This window comes from Oreochromis niloticus, linkage group LG14, assembly GCF_001858045.2.
Source record: "Oreochromis niloticus isolate F11D_XX linkage group LG14, O_niloticus_UMD_NMBU, whole genome shotgun sequence".
In the NCBI taxonomy this organism is placed as follows: domain Eukaryota; kingdom Metazoa; phylum Chordata; class Actinopteri; order Cichliformes; family Cichlidae; genus Oreochromis; species Oreochromis niloticus.
The window spans coordinates 12470675-12487826 of record NC_031979.2 but is presented as its reverse complement, the minus strand read 5'-3'; the positions used below and the strand labels follow the sequence as shown (position 1 = coordinate 12487826).

At 42.4% G+C, this 17152-nt stretch overlaps 1 protein-coding gene across 1 annotated transcript in view; it reads right to left on the bottom strand.

Moving 5' to 3' along the window:
• Window positions 1–17152, bottom strand: part of dner (delta/notch-like EGF repeat containing) — a 67907-nt gene that overhangs the window by 29999 nt on the left and 20756 nt on the right. Inside the window, exons 2-3 of the mRNA XM_005474472.4 lie at window positions 1788–2132; window positions 1591–1688 (exon numbers count right to left, since the gene is read on the bottom strand). Of these exons, the coding sequence (XP_005474529.1) occupies window positions 1591–1688; window positions 1788–2132 (443 nt within the window). The remainder of the gene's footprint in view (window positions 1–1590; window positions 1689–1787; window positions 2133–17152) is intronic.

The window sequence follows — 17152 nt, the reverse complement described above, 5'->3', positions numbered from 1 at the left end:
TCCCCACAACACCGTCTCCTGAGGGCATTTCCACATCACTGAGCTAATGCCACAAGTTCATGTCATGTTGTTCACACGGTAATTACAAAAAGCTGAGATGGGAAATTTTCCTGGTTGTAAATGAAAGAGTTGTAAGTATCAGAAAAATAAATAAAAATTGCTACTGCTACAACTAGACTGCTAAGCAAGCACTCCAAATTATGAGGGCAGGAAAATAGCTGATTTAGGATACATACATGGTGTGAATACAGCTCAAACCCCTTTATCAGGAGTTTCTTTTCCATTATAGCACCACTACAAAAATACTTTGATCACCTGTCCAGGGTCTACACGGCCTGTGATAGCTGGGATATGCTGAAGCCCTCCCCCACGATGGACGGATCGAAGAAGACTAATAATTCCAAAGCACTGCAGACAAACAGGTGTTTCCATCAGAGTGTGTCCGAGACATTGATTTGTCAATATTATTGGCTGACAGTGGCCTATCACAGATAGAGCGCTGATATGAAACAGACTTTCTTCACAGCATAAAAAGCAAAAGACTATCCTCAGGGAACTCTGAAATTATGTCATCACATGGTTTGTCGAGCAGAGCATCTCCAGCTCCAGTGTTCGCAACACTCTCGTACTCTCATGTGTGTATCACATGCAGTGTAGTGCATGCCACAGCTGAGCAGACAGAAGCACTGTCTTCACGATTAGTTGAAAACTAGTGTATTTAAAGTCAGCGCTATTTCGTCTGTGTAGGTTCTCAGTCGTCCACGTTATGGGAGTCTTGGAAAGAAAGCGACTGGACTTCTTTAAGTTTCGTGAAGATGTTTCTCATCTTATCCGAGAAGTTTCGTCACCTCTAAAACTAAAAGGTGGAGAGTCCCAGATGTTTAAACCCTAGTGGTAGTCCCTTAAGAGGGTCTTAAACCACTATTATCCATTCATCACATGAACCAAGGTGTGAAAAAAGCCATGTGTCATTACCACTAGTAGTAAAATTTATATAGGCAAATTAATATTTCATTAAAATGTCATCAGAAGGTTCAATAAACTCTCCATTTTCAAAAAAATCTGAATTTTCTGGCAATTATTTTACAGCTCAGACTTTAAAGGGCTAACCTCAAAGCCCTTTAAAGTCTGGTTTACCGAAATGGCAGAGTGAAAAGAAATCGTAGTTCCTGTGTTAATATTAGTTTGGAGTAATTTAGCAGCAATGACACATGACTGAAACACAATACTGGTGTCAAACTGTCTTTTTCCTATCTATTTTATTTCAGTTGGATGACTGTGTGTGCGTTTATTGAATTTATAGAAGCTTCCATGTACACGAACATGTTCCGGGTTCGTATTCCCAAGCAGATTTATTTGGTCTCTGAATCTCTATTGGGAAAATTTAATTAAGCTGTCATTCTGTCTGCTGAGCAAACGGCATCTCTCGAGTAGTTAAAAGAAACCAGACAGATACAGCGGAAACAGAGCGAGATGAATAAATAAGGCCCCACAGGTAGAGCTTGCCCTGCGGGCTGTGGTTCTGGTTAATCAGAGCTTGCTCTAAGGGGACGGCAGTGAGTTATAAAAGGTACTTGATGGCACTCTTACTTTACAGCCGTCTCTTCAGGTACCTCCAGGGACAGAGTCAGAGTTCCTGATGTCAGCTCACAAAGCTCAGGACTCACACAGTGCAGACCCTCGGTCACCTGAAACACACACGCATCACCACACAGCATGAAATCTTTGTACTTTTTTTTAAATTTAAGCTCTACAGCAGCTTAAATTTACTGTAGAGGTTATCTCACCCTGTCTGCTTCCCACGGCACTACCAGCAACCTCTGCCCAGGTTTGGGTTGCCATGGCTGCAGGGTGGGAGGAGGCGGCGGTGTGGTGGTGGGGACGGTGGTTGGTTGCGGCGGCTGAGTGGCAGCTGTGGTCGTGGAGGCAACCGGGGTGGCCAGCTCAGGAGCGGATGGGGTGGCGGGGTCCCAGTCTGCGGCCGGCAGGTCCAGCAGGATCTGATCGCACCTCTCCCCCTCGTAGCCTTCGGCGCACTCGCAGGCGTAGGCCTGCTCCCCCTCCTCGCTGCCGTTGCGCTGGCTGCAGTTTCCATGGAGACAGGGGCTGCTGGCACAGGGGTCTGTGAAAAACTGAGATAATGGAGAAAATAAATAACAGGCAAAACATCAAGAGGAAGAAACAGAACGAGAAACACCCCGATGCTTCTCACTGCTGTCCTTTCGCAACTGCCCGAGCACCTTTCGGTTTTTTCTTTTTTTGCCTCCACATCATTTTTTACATCCAAATCACAAAATGTCAACAGAGTAGTCAGCTTCTGTTTTAATGGGCTCTCGGAGCGGGCCCTTGAACGATGTGGAGGACAAGACATTTTATAAGTAGTCCAAGCTCGCACTCATCATTTCCCTTTCCCTCGGTGCTCAGCGTCTTCTTTTATTGCTCTCTGACTCAGCTTCCCTGTTTATATCCTCATCTCTGCTCTTACCTTTTATTAAATTTTGGACTCTTTGTTTCCAGTAAATTGTCGAGGGACTGCATTTCTTCCATCCCTTCTTATGTATATATAATTTTATTTTTCCACTCTCACAGCACGGACCCACTTACACTTTGTCCCAAAATACGGTTTCCCCCACATCATGCAGCAAAGAGAAAAATGCACCCTGACAGCCTCCTTCATGCTGGTTTCCCCCATCAATAATTGATCATATTTGGAGAAAACACTGAGGCGTGGATGTTGAAGGTGAAAAGGGACAAAGCCGCGTTTATGAAGCTCACTGTCTCACACTGTGTTTGGCTTTCAGAGCCTTCTCTAATCCCGCTGCCTCTTTTTCTTTTTTAAAGCAATTTCACTGCAACATCCTCAGGTATCTGTGACTCCAGCTGTCTAATATGAATGAGTGTAGATGCAGTTTTATTAAAGGCAGCTGAAAACAAAAAATCAGGGTGAACAGAGGCAGGAGAATGATGCTCACACCAAAAAAACCAAAAACCCTCAGTGCATAAAGATGCAAGCATGTGAGCGTTAAGTATGTGTGAGAAGCAGCAGAACAACAAGGCATCATTAACAGTCCACTCTCTCCACAAGCAAGTCACAGCTCATTAGTGCTAATCTCTCTCAGGTTTTTACAAGCAATGCTTCTATCAAACTTTCCCTGCTCCGAAGCTCAGAGAGTCCCAGCAGTCCCAGCGAGCCGCTCAGCAGTGGTTGCACAGTCTGCTGCTCTTATCTGCACTCAGACGGCACTGGGGATTGAGTTTATCAACCTTTAGAGAACAGCAATGCTGCCTTATTGCAGGAAGCATTAGAGTCCGGCTCATGACCTTTTTCGTGTGTCACTCCTGATTTTTTTCCCCTCCCATCCTAAATGTCTCCATCCAGGCTGCACGAAATGTGTTCAAGCACAGCACAACAGGACTAGACCCAATGAGGTAAAATCTGCATGACAAAAAAAAAATCCCTGTCGCTTATTGTGAAGACTTTCCAAGGCTGAAAGTAGAGGTGATATAATCCTGCGCTGCCTCATCTTCTAGTATTCTAGTAGCATGAAGCACCTCGAGCTAAAGCCTCAGTATAGAGATAGTTATAGCAATGCTTCTCTGACAGGGTTGATCAAAGTGAACATTATTATCGTTCTAAAGTTAAGTTTGTAGTTGAACTTTCTTTAAAAAACTGGCAGGTTTAGATGTTTGCCTACACTTGTAGGATTTATTCTTTGGTCATTTTTTTCTGAAAATTTCTGATGCTGAGTAGATCATCTGGAAACCAAAAGTTCCAAAACTGTTCATTCACTTAAAAAAAGACAATATACTTGATTGGATGTTCTAGGATTCAGTACCTCATAGAATCAATAGGTTGCAGTTATCATTTTCTGTACTGTATCAGTCTGTCACACCATTGTAGAGGGATTTTGGTCCATTTTTCTTTACAACATTGCTTCAGTTCATTAAGTTTTTCTTGACATTTTTTCACAGCATTTCGATTGAGGTCTGGACTTTGGACCATTACGACACCTTGATTCTTTTCTTATTCTGCCATTTTGTTGTAGATTTGCTGCAGTGCTTGGGATCATTGTCCTATTGCATGACCCGATTTAAGCCAAGCTTTAGCCGGCAGACAGATGGCCTTGCATTTGACTCTGGAATATTTTGGTATACAGAAGAGTTCATAGCAGTCTCATTTGCTGCAAGGATCTCAAAACAAGACCCAATCACCACGCCTCCACCGCCGTGCTGAACAGTTGGTATGATGGTCTTTGCGCTGACTTCACCAGATGTGTCCCCGTGCATTATAACCAGACATCTCCAGTTTTATGTCATCCATCCAAAAGATAGTCTTCTTTCCAAATAAGTTATACTGATTAAGTCTTTTTATAATTGTACTGTCAGAACTTTAACATTTAATTAGCTAATTGTGGCCTGTAGAGTCTGACATGTAGTTCTTGGGTTTTTTGCAGTCTCTGAGCATTGCACAGTCTGTTGTTAGGGTGAATTTACCCAGATGTCCACTCCTGGGACATCTATGGCTTCCACATTGACAAATGATGTTTCTCATGGTAGAATGATGGACTTATAACCCTTCCCAAACCGTGAAAGGGAGGTAACAGTTGCTGCTTTGAGCATGTTGCTGATGCTTTTCCTTCTTAGCATTGTGTTTACACACACCTGAACGCTCCAGACCTGCACACCGCCAAAACATCTGCTTTCATGGAGGTGCTCACACTCGCTGATGATCATTTACTCAAGTGCATTTGATCAGCAGCACCTGGCTGCTGCTTACACTCTTAATTCCTATGGAAGCTGTACAGGTGTAGAGCTGCAGTTGATTAATTCAATAAAAATGTCCTTAGTCTGTTTTTGTAACGTGTAAGTTAGCCTTGGAATAGATTCACAAGAATTTCAAACAGACCACCTATCTGCCTGATCAGATCTTTTACCAGGACAGGGGAGGTGTGTGCAGTAACTCTTATCACTTCAGTATGTAGATGCTGGTGATCTTGTGGGCACAGTTCTGCCCAGTATCACTCTTATCAGCTGCATTAACTGAAAACAGGTTTGCAGAATTATATCAGATTAATCATGATGTCCTGACATGCTTGGTGTATTAGCTATTCGTGTTTTCCGTGTCTTCCTGCATCATTTTTCTGATTGTTCTGCTGCACCAGACCGCTCATATGCCTGGGGTCTGGCTAACCATGTGAATCAATTTCGTCTAAGCAGCTGATAATAACCCACATTAGCTCCTTTATCTATATCCCCACATGCTCCAACACACAGTACAAAGAGATCCTCCGAGGCCAAATTAATTGCTTCTCAAGGTGCTGTGATCTATTTGCTAATTTGAGATAGCCGCCCTGAGGAGAAAAGATCAATACAGCTGGGTGGAGGGAAACAACCACAATACTTAAGCACTGGCAGCCACAGTTTAACCTGGTGGAGGTGCTGGATGAGTCTGTTTTTAAAGACATGCCACACACACACACATGACGACACACTACATTGCCAAAAGTTTTCACTCAGTCATCCAAATCATTGAGTTCAGGTGTTTCAATCACGTCGATGGCCACAGGAGTATAAAATAAGACGTCAGATGCGGTGGTATAAAGCACACCACCATTGGACTCTAGAGCTGTGGAGATGTGATGAATCACGCCTCTCCGTCTGGCAGTCTGACGGACGAGCCTGGGTATGGTGGTTGCCAGGAGAACAGTACTTGTCTGACTGCACTGTGCCAACTATAAGGTTTGGTGAAGGGGGGATTATGGTGAGGGGTTGTTTTTCTGGAGTTTGGCTCGGCCTCTTAGTTCCAGTAAAAGAAACTCTTAATGTTTCAGCATAAAAAGACATTTTGGACAATTTCAGCTCCCGATTTCGTGGGAACACTTTGGGGATGGTCCCTTCCTGTTCCAGTATGGCTGCACACCAGTGCACAAAGCAAAGTCCATAAAAACGTGGATGAGCGAGTTTGGTGTGGAAGAACTTGCACAGAGTCCTGACCTCAACCTGAACACCTTTGGGATGAATTAGAGCGGAGACTGTGAGCCACATTAGTGTCTGACCTCACAAATGTGCTTCTGGAAGAATGGTCAAAAATTCCCATAAACACACCGAACCTCATGGAAAGCCTTCCAAGAAGAAGCTGTTATATCTGTATTAAGAATGCGATGTCACTCAAGTTCATATGTGTGAACGCAGACGAGTGAATACTTTTGGCAATGTAGTGAATGTTGTTCCAACCGTGGTGGAGCGACACATTTACATGTACATACATATATTATATATTTCTGAACATTATTGTTTAATTGGAGATTCAAAGAGGTGAAAGAAAGTAAAAGCATGAGGAAAGTGAGCAAAAGTTTTATTTAAAAGTAAGCATGTCACTGCTGTGATGCATCAGTAATTGCAGAAGTTGAATACACACAAGTAGTTAACTAAACCTGGGAAGTATGCACGGTCTGCCTGCTTGCTTTACAGTGGCAGTTTAACTTAACATCCTCTGATAATTAACAGAGGTGTGACGATGGAGTGTTACATTGCTAACGGCTTCTTCTGACACCCTGACAAGGAAAGCAAACGTTGATGCTGCGATGACTTGACGAGCTGCGTCAGTGAGCTGTAGCTGGAGCAGTTAGGAAGACGTGAAACTGCATGTTTGTTAAAGCCGATGTCTATATTCATTGTGCTCGTTATTGGCTTTGTGTGGGCTGTGAAACATCCTCAGGAAGTAATATTTGGTAACTCAGCCTCTCAGTGTAAAGAATGTGGAAGTCAGCATAGTGTATATTGAGGATATTGATACTACTTGCCATGAAAAATGAACTGTAAAGGCTGTGAAATGGGTTCTCCAACGTTTTGGGTCTTTTAAGAAGCTCAGATTGAACGGCAGAAGTGCACTTGAGCAAGAAGTTGCACAATATGAAGCTACCTTCTGACCTCAGAGAGTATGAAAAGACTCAACACAGATTAATAAATGTTCCAAAGCTTTTGTTATTTCGCTCTAACCAGGGGGCCGAGCTGAGTCGCTGAGTTGTTTTGCAGCTTGCTGTGCTTGAGGGCAATGGGTGTTATTTGAAAAGGTGATGCAATAAGGAAGAATTGAGCATAATAATTCAACAGCTACTCTACTACAAGTGATGCTGCAAAGTGGTTTTGGACAAAAAGTGCAAAGCTTTCAGGATTTCAACAAATTATTTTGTGCAATAACCGAGTAGTACGTAATCCTTCAAGTGTAGCAACATAAAGGCTGAACTGAACATTGTGCCACAAACTGGTTTCTTGAACGTGACCGTGACTGCAGTGTACTCAAATGGCCTCCACAGTCACCATCTTTAGGATGTGGTGGAAGGTGAAGCAGGTGTGGTGGAAGGTGAAGCATGGACCAAAATCTCGGAGCGATGTTTCCAGCACCTTTTTGAATCTATGGCACAAAAGAATGAAGGCAGCTCTGAAGATAAAAGGGGGATCCAACCTGGTACTAGCAAGGTGTACCTAATAAAGTGTCTGGCGAGTTTATAATGTGAAGCAGAATATTAGCAGACTATTAATCTCATTCAGGCTTGAGGGGAATATTTGTGCTTCCTCGTGGTTTTAATCACTCTTTCAAAAGTTCAAAAATGTAATTCAACTAAACAGAGTTCAACAAGTTAATGTGAGCCTCCAACCGTAATGCCAACAACTGACTGAGTGCTCCATTTCACCGTTATTATCGGCCACTTGTTGTTTAAGTGCGACTCATTCGAGTGGCTGGTGATGACAATACTGCAGGGGTTCACTTTAATGGCCGCGTTGTTCCGCGAATCTCACCAAAAAGGACGACTGAAACACGTACGTGAAGAATGTACACAAAAAGGAAATAAGTTTCATTTATGTAGAATTCTCTGTACTTTAAGATAGTAACACAGAAGCGCCTCAGTGCTGCGCCATACTGCAAATGTCGATCAAATGTATTGATCTGATATCAGGTAAATACAGACATTTATTATAGTGCATGTTTGAAGTGTATCTTTTAATTTCCAGAGAGTAGATAGATTTTTGTGTGTTTGTTTTTTGGCAGTACTGTAAGTGTGCTTCATCGGTTCTTCGCACACACACATGGACTCAGTGTTTGCCCAGAGTGTCCCATCATGCTGCAGAGAGATGATCCATCTTATAATCCACTTAGTTCCTCACCTGGACTGTTTATCACCATTTTACCTCCCTCAGTCAGGGTGTCAGCAGCCTCCCCTGGCCTCCGTAGAGGGAGAATAGATCCAGTTTCTCTTCAGCTCTCTCTCTCATGAAAACATTTGTTCACAAATAGCAGAATCAGGATCTCGTTGGATACATTTGTTCTCGCTGCAATGATCTGAAGGAATATCAGCAGAGATGACGTGATGATGTGTCTGCACGATTCTTCTCATTTAATGTTTTACTAATGAGCGATAAAGTTAAAAATTGATGCGCCTGAACTAGATCCATCTTCTTTCCGAGACCGGGCGCGTTATTTGTTGAGCATTTGCTGTTTGCTGAATTTAAGGCTACAGAGAGAAAACTAGAGCGTCTCTGGCTCTCGCTCGCTCTCTCTGCATTGTGTAGTCTCAGAGGAGCAGTACAAATATCAGGGAATATGAGGCTGAGGAGAAAATACAACCCTGCAACATTCAGGCCGTGTACTTAGTACCAGGAATGCAAACAGAGCTTTTGCAGCACTACATGCTGCAGACGGACAGCTGTGAAACACACGGCATCACCGCAGTTTGGGGAATTAAAACCAGAGCTTTGTGACTGTAACAGCCAACAAACAGTCTGTAATTATATAATCAATCACACAGCAATTAGCTGGATGAACCAAATTAAACTTTCATGTAGCCAGCAGTCATTTTTATATGAAATGCACGGTGCATAATGAGCACCCGCAAGTCAGCTAAAACAAAATATTTAATTCATGATAGTGACAAAATAATACTTGGAAATCATCCCTCAATGGGCCCATTTCTCCCTGCGGTACTTTCTGAAGTCTTCTCTTCTGAGGTTTGGGCCCAAAGTGATTTTGCATGAATGCAGTACACACGGCACAAAAAAGGCCGAAATCCATGAAGCCGATACACGCTGAATCGGCCTAATCAAGCGAAAAATTCACTTCACACGACTCTTCTGGCTTGGACTCTTTGGATCCGCTGTCCAGACAAAAAGCCTCGGGAAAATGTCTTCTTCAGTGAACTCCTGCTTTATGAGCCAAGTGACTGAGGGAATACAGCTGAGAAGCAAAAACAGACCAAATGAGGCATAAAATATAATAAGCAAACCGAGAAACGAGGAAGCAGCAAAGCAGGAAAGCTGTTCAGACAAATATGTTATGAAGACACAGGACTTCTTGAGCCCATACTGAATACCTCTCAGGATAATGGCTTGGACACAAGAAGGAGCTTTGTTTTTGTCTTGTAATAAAAGATAGACAAGAAAGAATGAACGTGCGAATCAGAATATACGAAAAGGAAGCATGTGGGGTCTTGCAGACAATTCAAATGTTTAAGCTCGGTTTGAGTCTTTTTAGTTATTTCTCTCATGACGCAGAACTGCGTTAAAATCTCCTGTCCTTGGCAGAAAAGTGGTGATTTTTTTTAACAGGCCACGTTAGCAAGAGGATCAACATCTCTGGAAGAGAGTCTAATCACTCCCCCGTTTTGTAACACAATAAACTGATGGAAATGCTGCCGAGAAACTGTCAAAAAAGTGAAAGACTCGATGAGTCACAGCTACACTGTATATTTTAGGATCTGGGCCTTTTGCTGGTGTTAATTTCTAATCCTGTGAATAACATGTTTGCCTTGTTTTTAAGTCTATATTTGGTAAAAACTTGAAAAGAAATATACAAATGGTGCTGTGATATTTGCTAAATAAACTCTGCTGGTGATATGAAGGTAATGTGAGGCTAGATATCCATGAAACAAGCACACTGTGGTAAAATGCTAATATGACTGAAATCCTCTGCTTTACTTTAAAAGCTAAAGAGGAAGATAAAATGTTCTAGTTTTATGAAAATCTAGTCTCACTGTGTGAAATCACAAAGCAAAATATCTCTGATAAAGAGACTGAATGATGAAGATGAAAAGGGTTAAACTAGACACGTGTTTTGTAGAGTTGGTGAAGACAGAATCCAGCTTAAGTTTAAGATTAAGAGTTTGACTCAGGTGCCTGTAATTGTAATTCCTGCTTAATTTTAACAATGCAAACTGATGCCTCAGTCACGCATGCCTAGAAACTGGTTGCCAAGGACTTGACAACATCTTGCAGCTAAGAAAAATTTGTATTCCCTGACTGGTTGGCTGGTGATTGTTGGACATAACTGCATGAAATCAACTGCAAACAACTGGGTGCTGCACCAAAATCCCCGCTGTGATTGCTTTGCTTACTAGTGCATTGCCAGAGCTGGCTGTAGTTTGCATGACAGACACAGACTTTTTTTTTTCGGGTACTCGTCAGCGATTTTCCCAACAGTCATGAAACTTGAAAAGATTTGATAACGTTTGCTATCAAAGTAAAGGTTTTGCCTTACCAACATGTTTCAGAAGCACAACTTTAACTTTGAAGGTGAACATTCTCTGTTTCCTGTTTGCATCACACTTTTCAGTTTCACTCCCACATGGGGAGCAGTTGTATGCAGACAAGTTGGGGTCTTCCATGCAAACTATGGGAAATCGTGAAAACTATTACCAAACTACTCTGCGTTTATTAAGGCTGTTGTGTTTTTAACATGTTTTTATGCTTTGTATATTGTTCTATTTAATCTGAACAAGCCCCTAAAAAAGTCAGTGATCGCTGTCGGCCTCTCTGGGCTTTTATTGCCACTATTTGGCAGCACGTTTTAAAGCTCAGTTTTTAAAACCTTACAATGTAACCACAGCCCAGCCCATGCATCAGTATATTAATGACTAACCTCGTGGATGGATTATCTCAGTTGTTCTCCTGACTGAAGTTTGGTCCGTTTACAGCACCCTGCCATGCGATTACATTTGTCCCTAACCATTGGGAAACCGTACTTTAACTTTTATCGAGTGGGAAAAAGTTAGCGTTCATCCTCCAGCCTCACTTTGCTAATGTGTTTATATTATGCTAACCACAGCTGTGTAGCTAGCCACCATGAAACACTATGATACACCAGCTAGCCCAACTTCAGTAACCCTACAAACGTTACTACTGTTTAGTTTTCTGTCTTCATTTATGTCTGCTATTATAACTGATAGCAGAGCTGTACATTTTGAATTTTCAGAAATCCCTCAGTCAGAACATGCAATATCATCTTTAGATGGAAACTAGTGAGCTAACTCCCTGCTAACTTTTAACTCCGTTAAACTTCACAAATTATGTTTTCATGGATTCCTGGATGTTAAACTTAATTGTTACACCTGGTAGAGCAGCCACACTGATCAGTTTATTAAAGATGAAAGAACTTAGACAGTTTGTAACTCGCAGTGATGCCGCAGTGTTTGTTTGAGTTTGGGAACTGAAGCAGAGTTTGGACCCGTAAACGGCTAATGACGTCAGACTGAGAGACCGGATTGTAAGGAGATTTTCAGTGCAGTACCTTACACCTCTGCACGACCAGGTTCACTTATCAATACCAAGCAACCTCCAGCAACCACTCACCCTCAAAGAGAGTGTACTTTTTTCCCTACCAACCTAAGGCTGCGTCCACACTAATGCATTTTCGTTTGAAAACGCATCATTTTCTCTCCGTTTTGGCCTTCCATCCATACTGAGATGGTGGTTTCGCTCATGGAAAACGCATCGTTTTGAAAACGCTCTCGAAAACGCATACATATGAAAACGGTGCTTTTGCGTCGCAGTGTGGACAGCGAAAACGGAGACTTTCTAGAGATAGCGATGGTCACTTCTGTAAGAACTGTGGCAAAAATGGGGCTGTGGAGGTATGGTACAGACGACATAAAAGCTGTAACTTTCCATTCCGACTTTATTCATCTCCAAACTACAACTGGACACATTGCGACAAAAACCAGCAGAACCCCTCCTCCTGACCTAGGTGTGAGTGGAGCCCTCTGGTGGGCCACCACATGACCACATTTTGGCGACCGTCTTTCAGCATTAGTTAAAACAGTGCTATTATTAAAAAAAGATAAAAAGTTCAGAAGCATCTACCATGGCAGAAGAGATCTGCACATTACATAGTTCGTGTTAAATGATGTAATGTGTCAGTTTTCTCCGAGGATTCAGTTCTTCAGTTTTACACTGTCACAAATTCAAATATGAGAGTAAATCATTCCCTTTAAGACTACCTCACTGCTTTACATAACAATGTTCACCTCACATCATGCCATGCTGGCATGCCAAACACATTGGATTCTTCCTGCAGTTCATAAACTGATCAGGTCAGGTGAAACCCCAGCTATCTCCTCTTCAGTGTCAGTGTTAGTCTTTAATAAGTGTGTCTTTGTATATAAGTCATGTTATTCACTGACAAGCTGTCAAGTGTCCGGCGCTGCGCTGTCTGACTAGACTAAGAGGATACCGAAAAGTTGACGAGTGAGATTATTTTTCGGAAGAAATGACAAATTTATTCGCCACTTTTCCAAATGAAAAAGTAATCACTCCGCCACCCTCGTCCCGCCCTGTCAACAATATCAACTTAACAATATTCAAAGACGCTGTAATGCGCTGTTTTGAGCTTCTGCCTTAGGAGTGATTTCCTGTCAGTATTCCAGGCAGACTTTATTGCTGTTATGATTTATTACACCCATCAGTCAGAAAACCACCCAGCATGAAACCCCCTCATGATCCAGCCTCATCACTTCTGCTGTCAGCACAGACACTTTTCAGATTCACACCTGGAGACTTTTTCCCCCTTCCTGCGACAGTCTTGAACAGAGGAGGGGGCGAGGGTGACTGGTCGGATGTATCCATACTAGAAAAAGAAGACCTGCAGTGCCAACGAAAAGATATCAGTGACCTAATTCTGGAACTTTGTGTTTGCTTAAGATGCAAAGCAGCATAAGAAACCAACAACAACATGAATCAAATTATCGTCTGGGAAGAGAACGAGAGCTTAGCTGCAAATGAAGGCTGCTCATCTGCTTCCAAACACAGCCTAATCAATACCCATATGTGCTTCTTGCAGTCCGTGTGAGCTTCAGAGCTCCAGCAGTAAAAACCTTCAGCTCCAGCACCTTCCTCTCTTTGGTCAGAAAGAGTATTCATCTTCATTTGCATGCACTTCCAAGAGGGTGTTGTGTTTGCCTGCTTGTTCTGACAAGCTTTTATCTCATGAGCCATTTTGGCTATGAAGTTAAACTGAAATTAAAAGTGTCAGCTGTCAGCTCTGCTATCTGTGGGATGATTGACGAGCCTCAGACAGAGCTAAAGCAGGAACAGGTGGTGATCTCACTGACACCATGGGCAGCTTCAGCTTTTACTGTATGAGAGAACTTAAAGGTACAGTAATATAAGGGCTACACATATGTAAGAGGTATGTTATCTATTTTTTCCACAATTCAGCACAACTAGTAGTTACTAATGTTGCAGATTACGTACAGTCCTGTGAAAAACAGGATTCGATAGCTTGTAGAACCACTTTTAGCAGCAAAAACTTGAAATGATTGTTTTCTGTTTCACTCTAATATCAATGCCTCTGTCTGTCCTGTGCAACATTGCTTCAGTGCATTGAGGTTTGCAGGTATTTGTTTATGCAGAGCTCTCTCAGGGTCCTGCCAAAGCACTTTAGTTGAGTTGAGGTCTAAACATTGACCGGGCCATAGCAGCACCTTGATTCTTGCTGCTGTGCTGGGGATCGTTGTCCTGTTGCATGACTGAGTTTGGACCAAGCTTTAGCTGCCAGACAGATGGCCTGAGATTTGATTCCAGAATACTTTAGTACACAGAGGCGTTTACGGTCAACTCAGTGACTCCAAGGTGCCCAAACAAGCCCATCCCTGTACCCCTCCACCACCATGCTGGACAGCTGGTATGTTCTCCAAATGTAGTGTTGTGCGTTAAGCCCAAACATCTCCACTTTAGTATCATCCGTCTAAAGGTTAGTGATCCAGAAGTCTTTTGGTGCTTTGTTCAAGTAAAACTTTGTGAACTTAAGCTGTGCAATCAAGTGTCCCAATTTCTGAGGCCTTTCTTCTTGTGTGTTAACACTCATCTGAATTCTCAGAACCTGCAAACTACCAAAACCTCTGTTTTTACAGAGGTGCACACAATTATTGGTGATCAGGTGCTTAGCATCACCCAGCTGCTACTTGCTCTCTTAATTACTATGAAAGCAGTAAGGATGTAGTTCATTTTTAGGGAAAGTGGTTATTAGAATGGCTGTCATAACAATTCAGTAAGATGATGATATGTCAGAGTTGTTTACAACTTGTGTCACTGTCCTCGGGTGTTTCAAAACCATTAATTTATGGTTCATTTTGAGTTGGATAACTGTACAACACAAACTCTACAAAATTCACTCTCTGTAGCTCTGCTTTTGTCTCCAGTCAGACCCTGTAACCCTGAATCATTCACTCCCACTGTTAATGTCTTCACCCCGACCTCAAAGTCAGGGGTGCATCCAGCGGGAGGGCACTGGGTGGCAAAAGCCCCTCCCAAAATGTGATTTCCCTAACACATATGTTGCTAACCCGTTAAGTAAAAATTCCTCAAGTAAATCATTTCAGTCATACAATGCAATACAAAGCGCCTTGAGGCAACTTTTGTTGTGATTTGGCGCTATATAAATAAAATTCAATTCAATTCAATTGAACAATGCAAAAAAAAATTTGAATTTTTACTTTGTTATATTTATTTATGTGTTTCTTTGTTTATTTATTTGTTTACCAGTAGCTTCCTTACTGGACTCTCACTTTGCAGCGGAAACAGCACCTGTCTCCATAATTTTCCCTCAAGGAAGTCTGAAATTTGAACTCAACGATAAAGAGAAATGTGAAATAAACTGTTTCTGTGCAGCAGAAACGGTCGTAGTGGTTTCAGTTTAAAGTTGTAGATTTTATAATCACAGGAGGCACTGTTCATATGAGAATATTGATTACAGGCAGGAGATAAATGGACTGGTTCTTATATAGCGCTTTTCTACTCATCTGAGCACTCAAAGCGCTTTACACAACTTGTGCATTCACCCATTCACACCCATTCGCACAAGCACATCTTTCTAAGCGCTTTCTAGCTAACATTCACACACATTCATACTCCGATGGATGCATCGGAGAGCAATTTGGGGTTAGTATCTTGCCCAAGGATATTTGGTATGTAGACTAGGGGAAGCCAGGAATCGAACCACCAACCTTCCGATCAGTGGATGATCTGCTCTACCACCTGAGCTACAGCCACCCATAAAGGGGGATTTGGCAGGTGGGAGGACAATAAGATCAGGTGTAATGCTGAAGTGTGAGGAAAAGAGTTATTTAGAAATTTTGAATAACACAAAATTAATATACACATAACATGTTTCACACAAATATAATCCAGTGACCAGTTAAATATGGATCCAATACCTAGATACCACAGCCACAGCTGTATCGATATCGCCTCCATAAACGCATCAAAGGGATGAGAAGGAAAAAAGGAAGGAAAGGAAGAAAACGGGAGGTAAACTGGATGTTACCGGACTGCGAGATGGCATTATTTTCCTATTAGGTATGAATCAAAAACCTAATATGCCGTCACTGGAAGCAACGCCAGGATCAACAGTAATATATCAGATTTAACTGCTGATTAATCGAAGGGCAGGAACGTCTTTCCGGCCCACATTAACCCCTGATTATAGCTGCTGTACACTTAGGTCATCGGCCCCGTGTGATGACGAGATCGAAATCCATTAGGGGACACAACCATGTTACAAACAAACATCCTGTACAGCCTCGGAAAAAAAAACAATATTACTATTCACAGTAAAGCCTGGGGGAGTGTAGCACAAGAAAGATAAATTACACTCATTCACTCACTCTTAACAGCTGTCTGTTGATACCACTAAAGCCCTTCAGTGCTCAAAATAGACATTACTCCATCTATGGGAGGCATTCAAGGGCCTGAAACTGATTTTTTTAATATTCTAGCTATATCTGTGTATATCAGGCTGAGCCATGTGATGCATCTTAATTAGCACGCTTATTGATGAAGTGCCATCTCTAACAGGAGGAGAGAAACATGCATGGACGCAATGGATGTTCACTGAGTAAAAAAAAAAAAAAAACTGGCACCCTGGATTGTGCAGTCCTCGCACAATAGGCTCACAGTTTCTGAAATCATATCTGCCATAAAAACCACGTGCAACTATCTGCACTTTATATTTACCTAAGCTGATGCACCGTCCAGAGACGCAGGACACTGCCCACGTTGTGTTTTAGTGAGCGGGCTTTTTAATGTTGTCTATTTCTGCACATCAAAGCGTCTTCCATCCCTCCCCTCTCCGTCAAACTTCCCCCATCACTTCCTGGCCGCCGTGGCTTCAAAGAGCAATCCCTCTTTCAAAATCTGAATCTATGAGGCCTACACAAACATGGCCGAGCACCTTGATAAATTTCAATCTCGCCTTGATGCATAACTAGATGTAAATGCCGAGGAAAGATGAGAAGGAGGAAATGCTAATGAGGTGAAACTGCCATTAATGCCCATAAATTTCCATTTCCGTCACACTTTGTCTCTCTTCTATCTCTACACATCTTTGCTTGTCATACTTTTCTGGAGTTTTTTTTCCCCCTCTGTGAAATGTGTCACTCAAAAAGCAGCCCACAGCAGGATGACACTTACTTTGCTCCACCAGGCTCCCTATGCAAATGACATTAAATAACCTGCCATGATTGCCCGACATCATCCCTCAAAAGACAATTACCACTCAACTTTCCCAAATGCCAAAACAGACAGAGTGATAGAGGGGGATTGATGCAAGAAAATGAGACCGAGAAGAGGAGGAGGAGGAGAGGAGTAAGGAGAATACTAAGTGGAAAGAGAATGATTTAAGAGAGGAGGTGCTGCATGGCTCTATTTATACCTATCCAAGTAGAGCCAGGGCTGCAGGGGATTCAAACGTTTCTCCTTGAGGACACAGTTGTCTGTCTTCTTATGCTACCAGACAGGAACTAAAATGGATCAGGAGCTCCCAGGCTCATTGTGAAATGATCCGAAACATCTCTTGCTGCAGATGCACTGACGCCCTTTTTTTTGT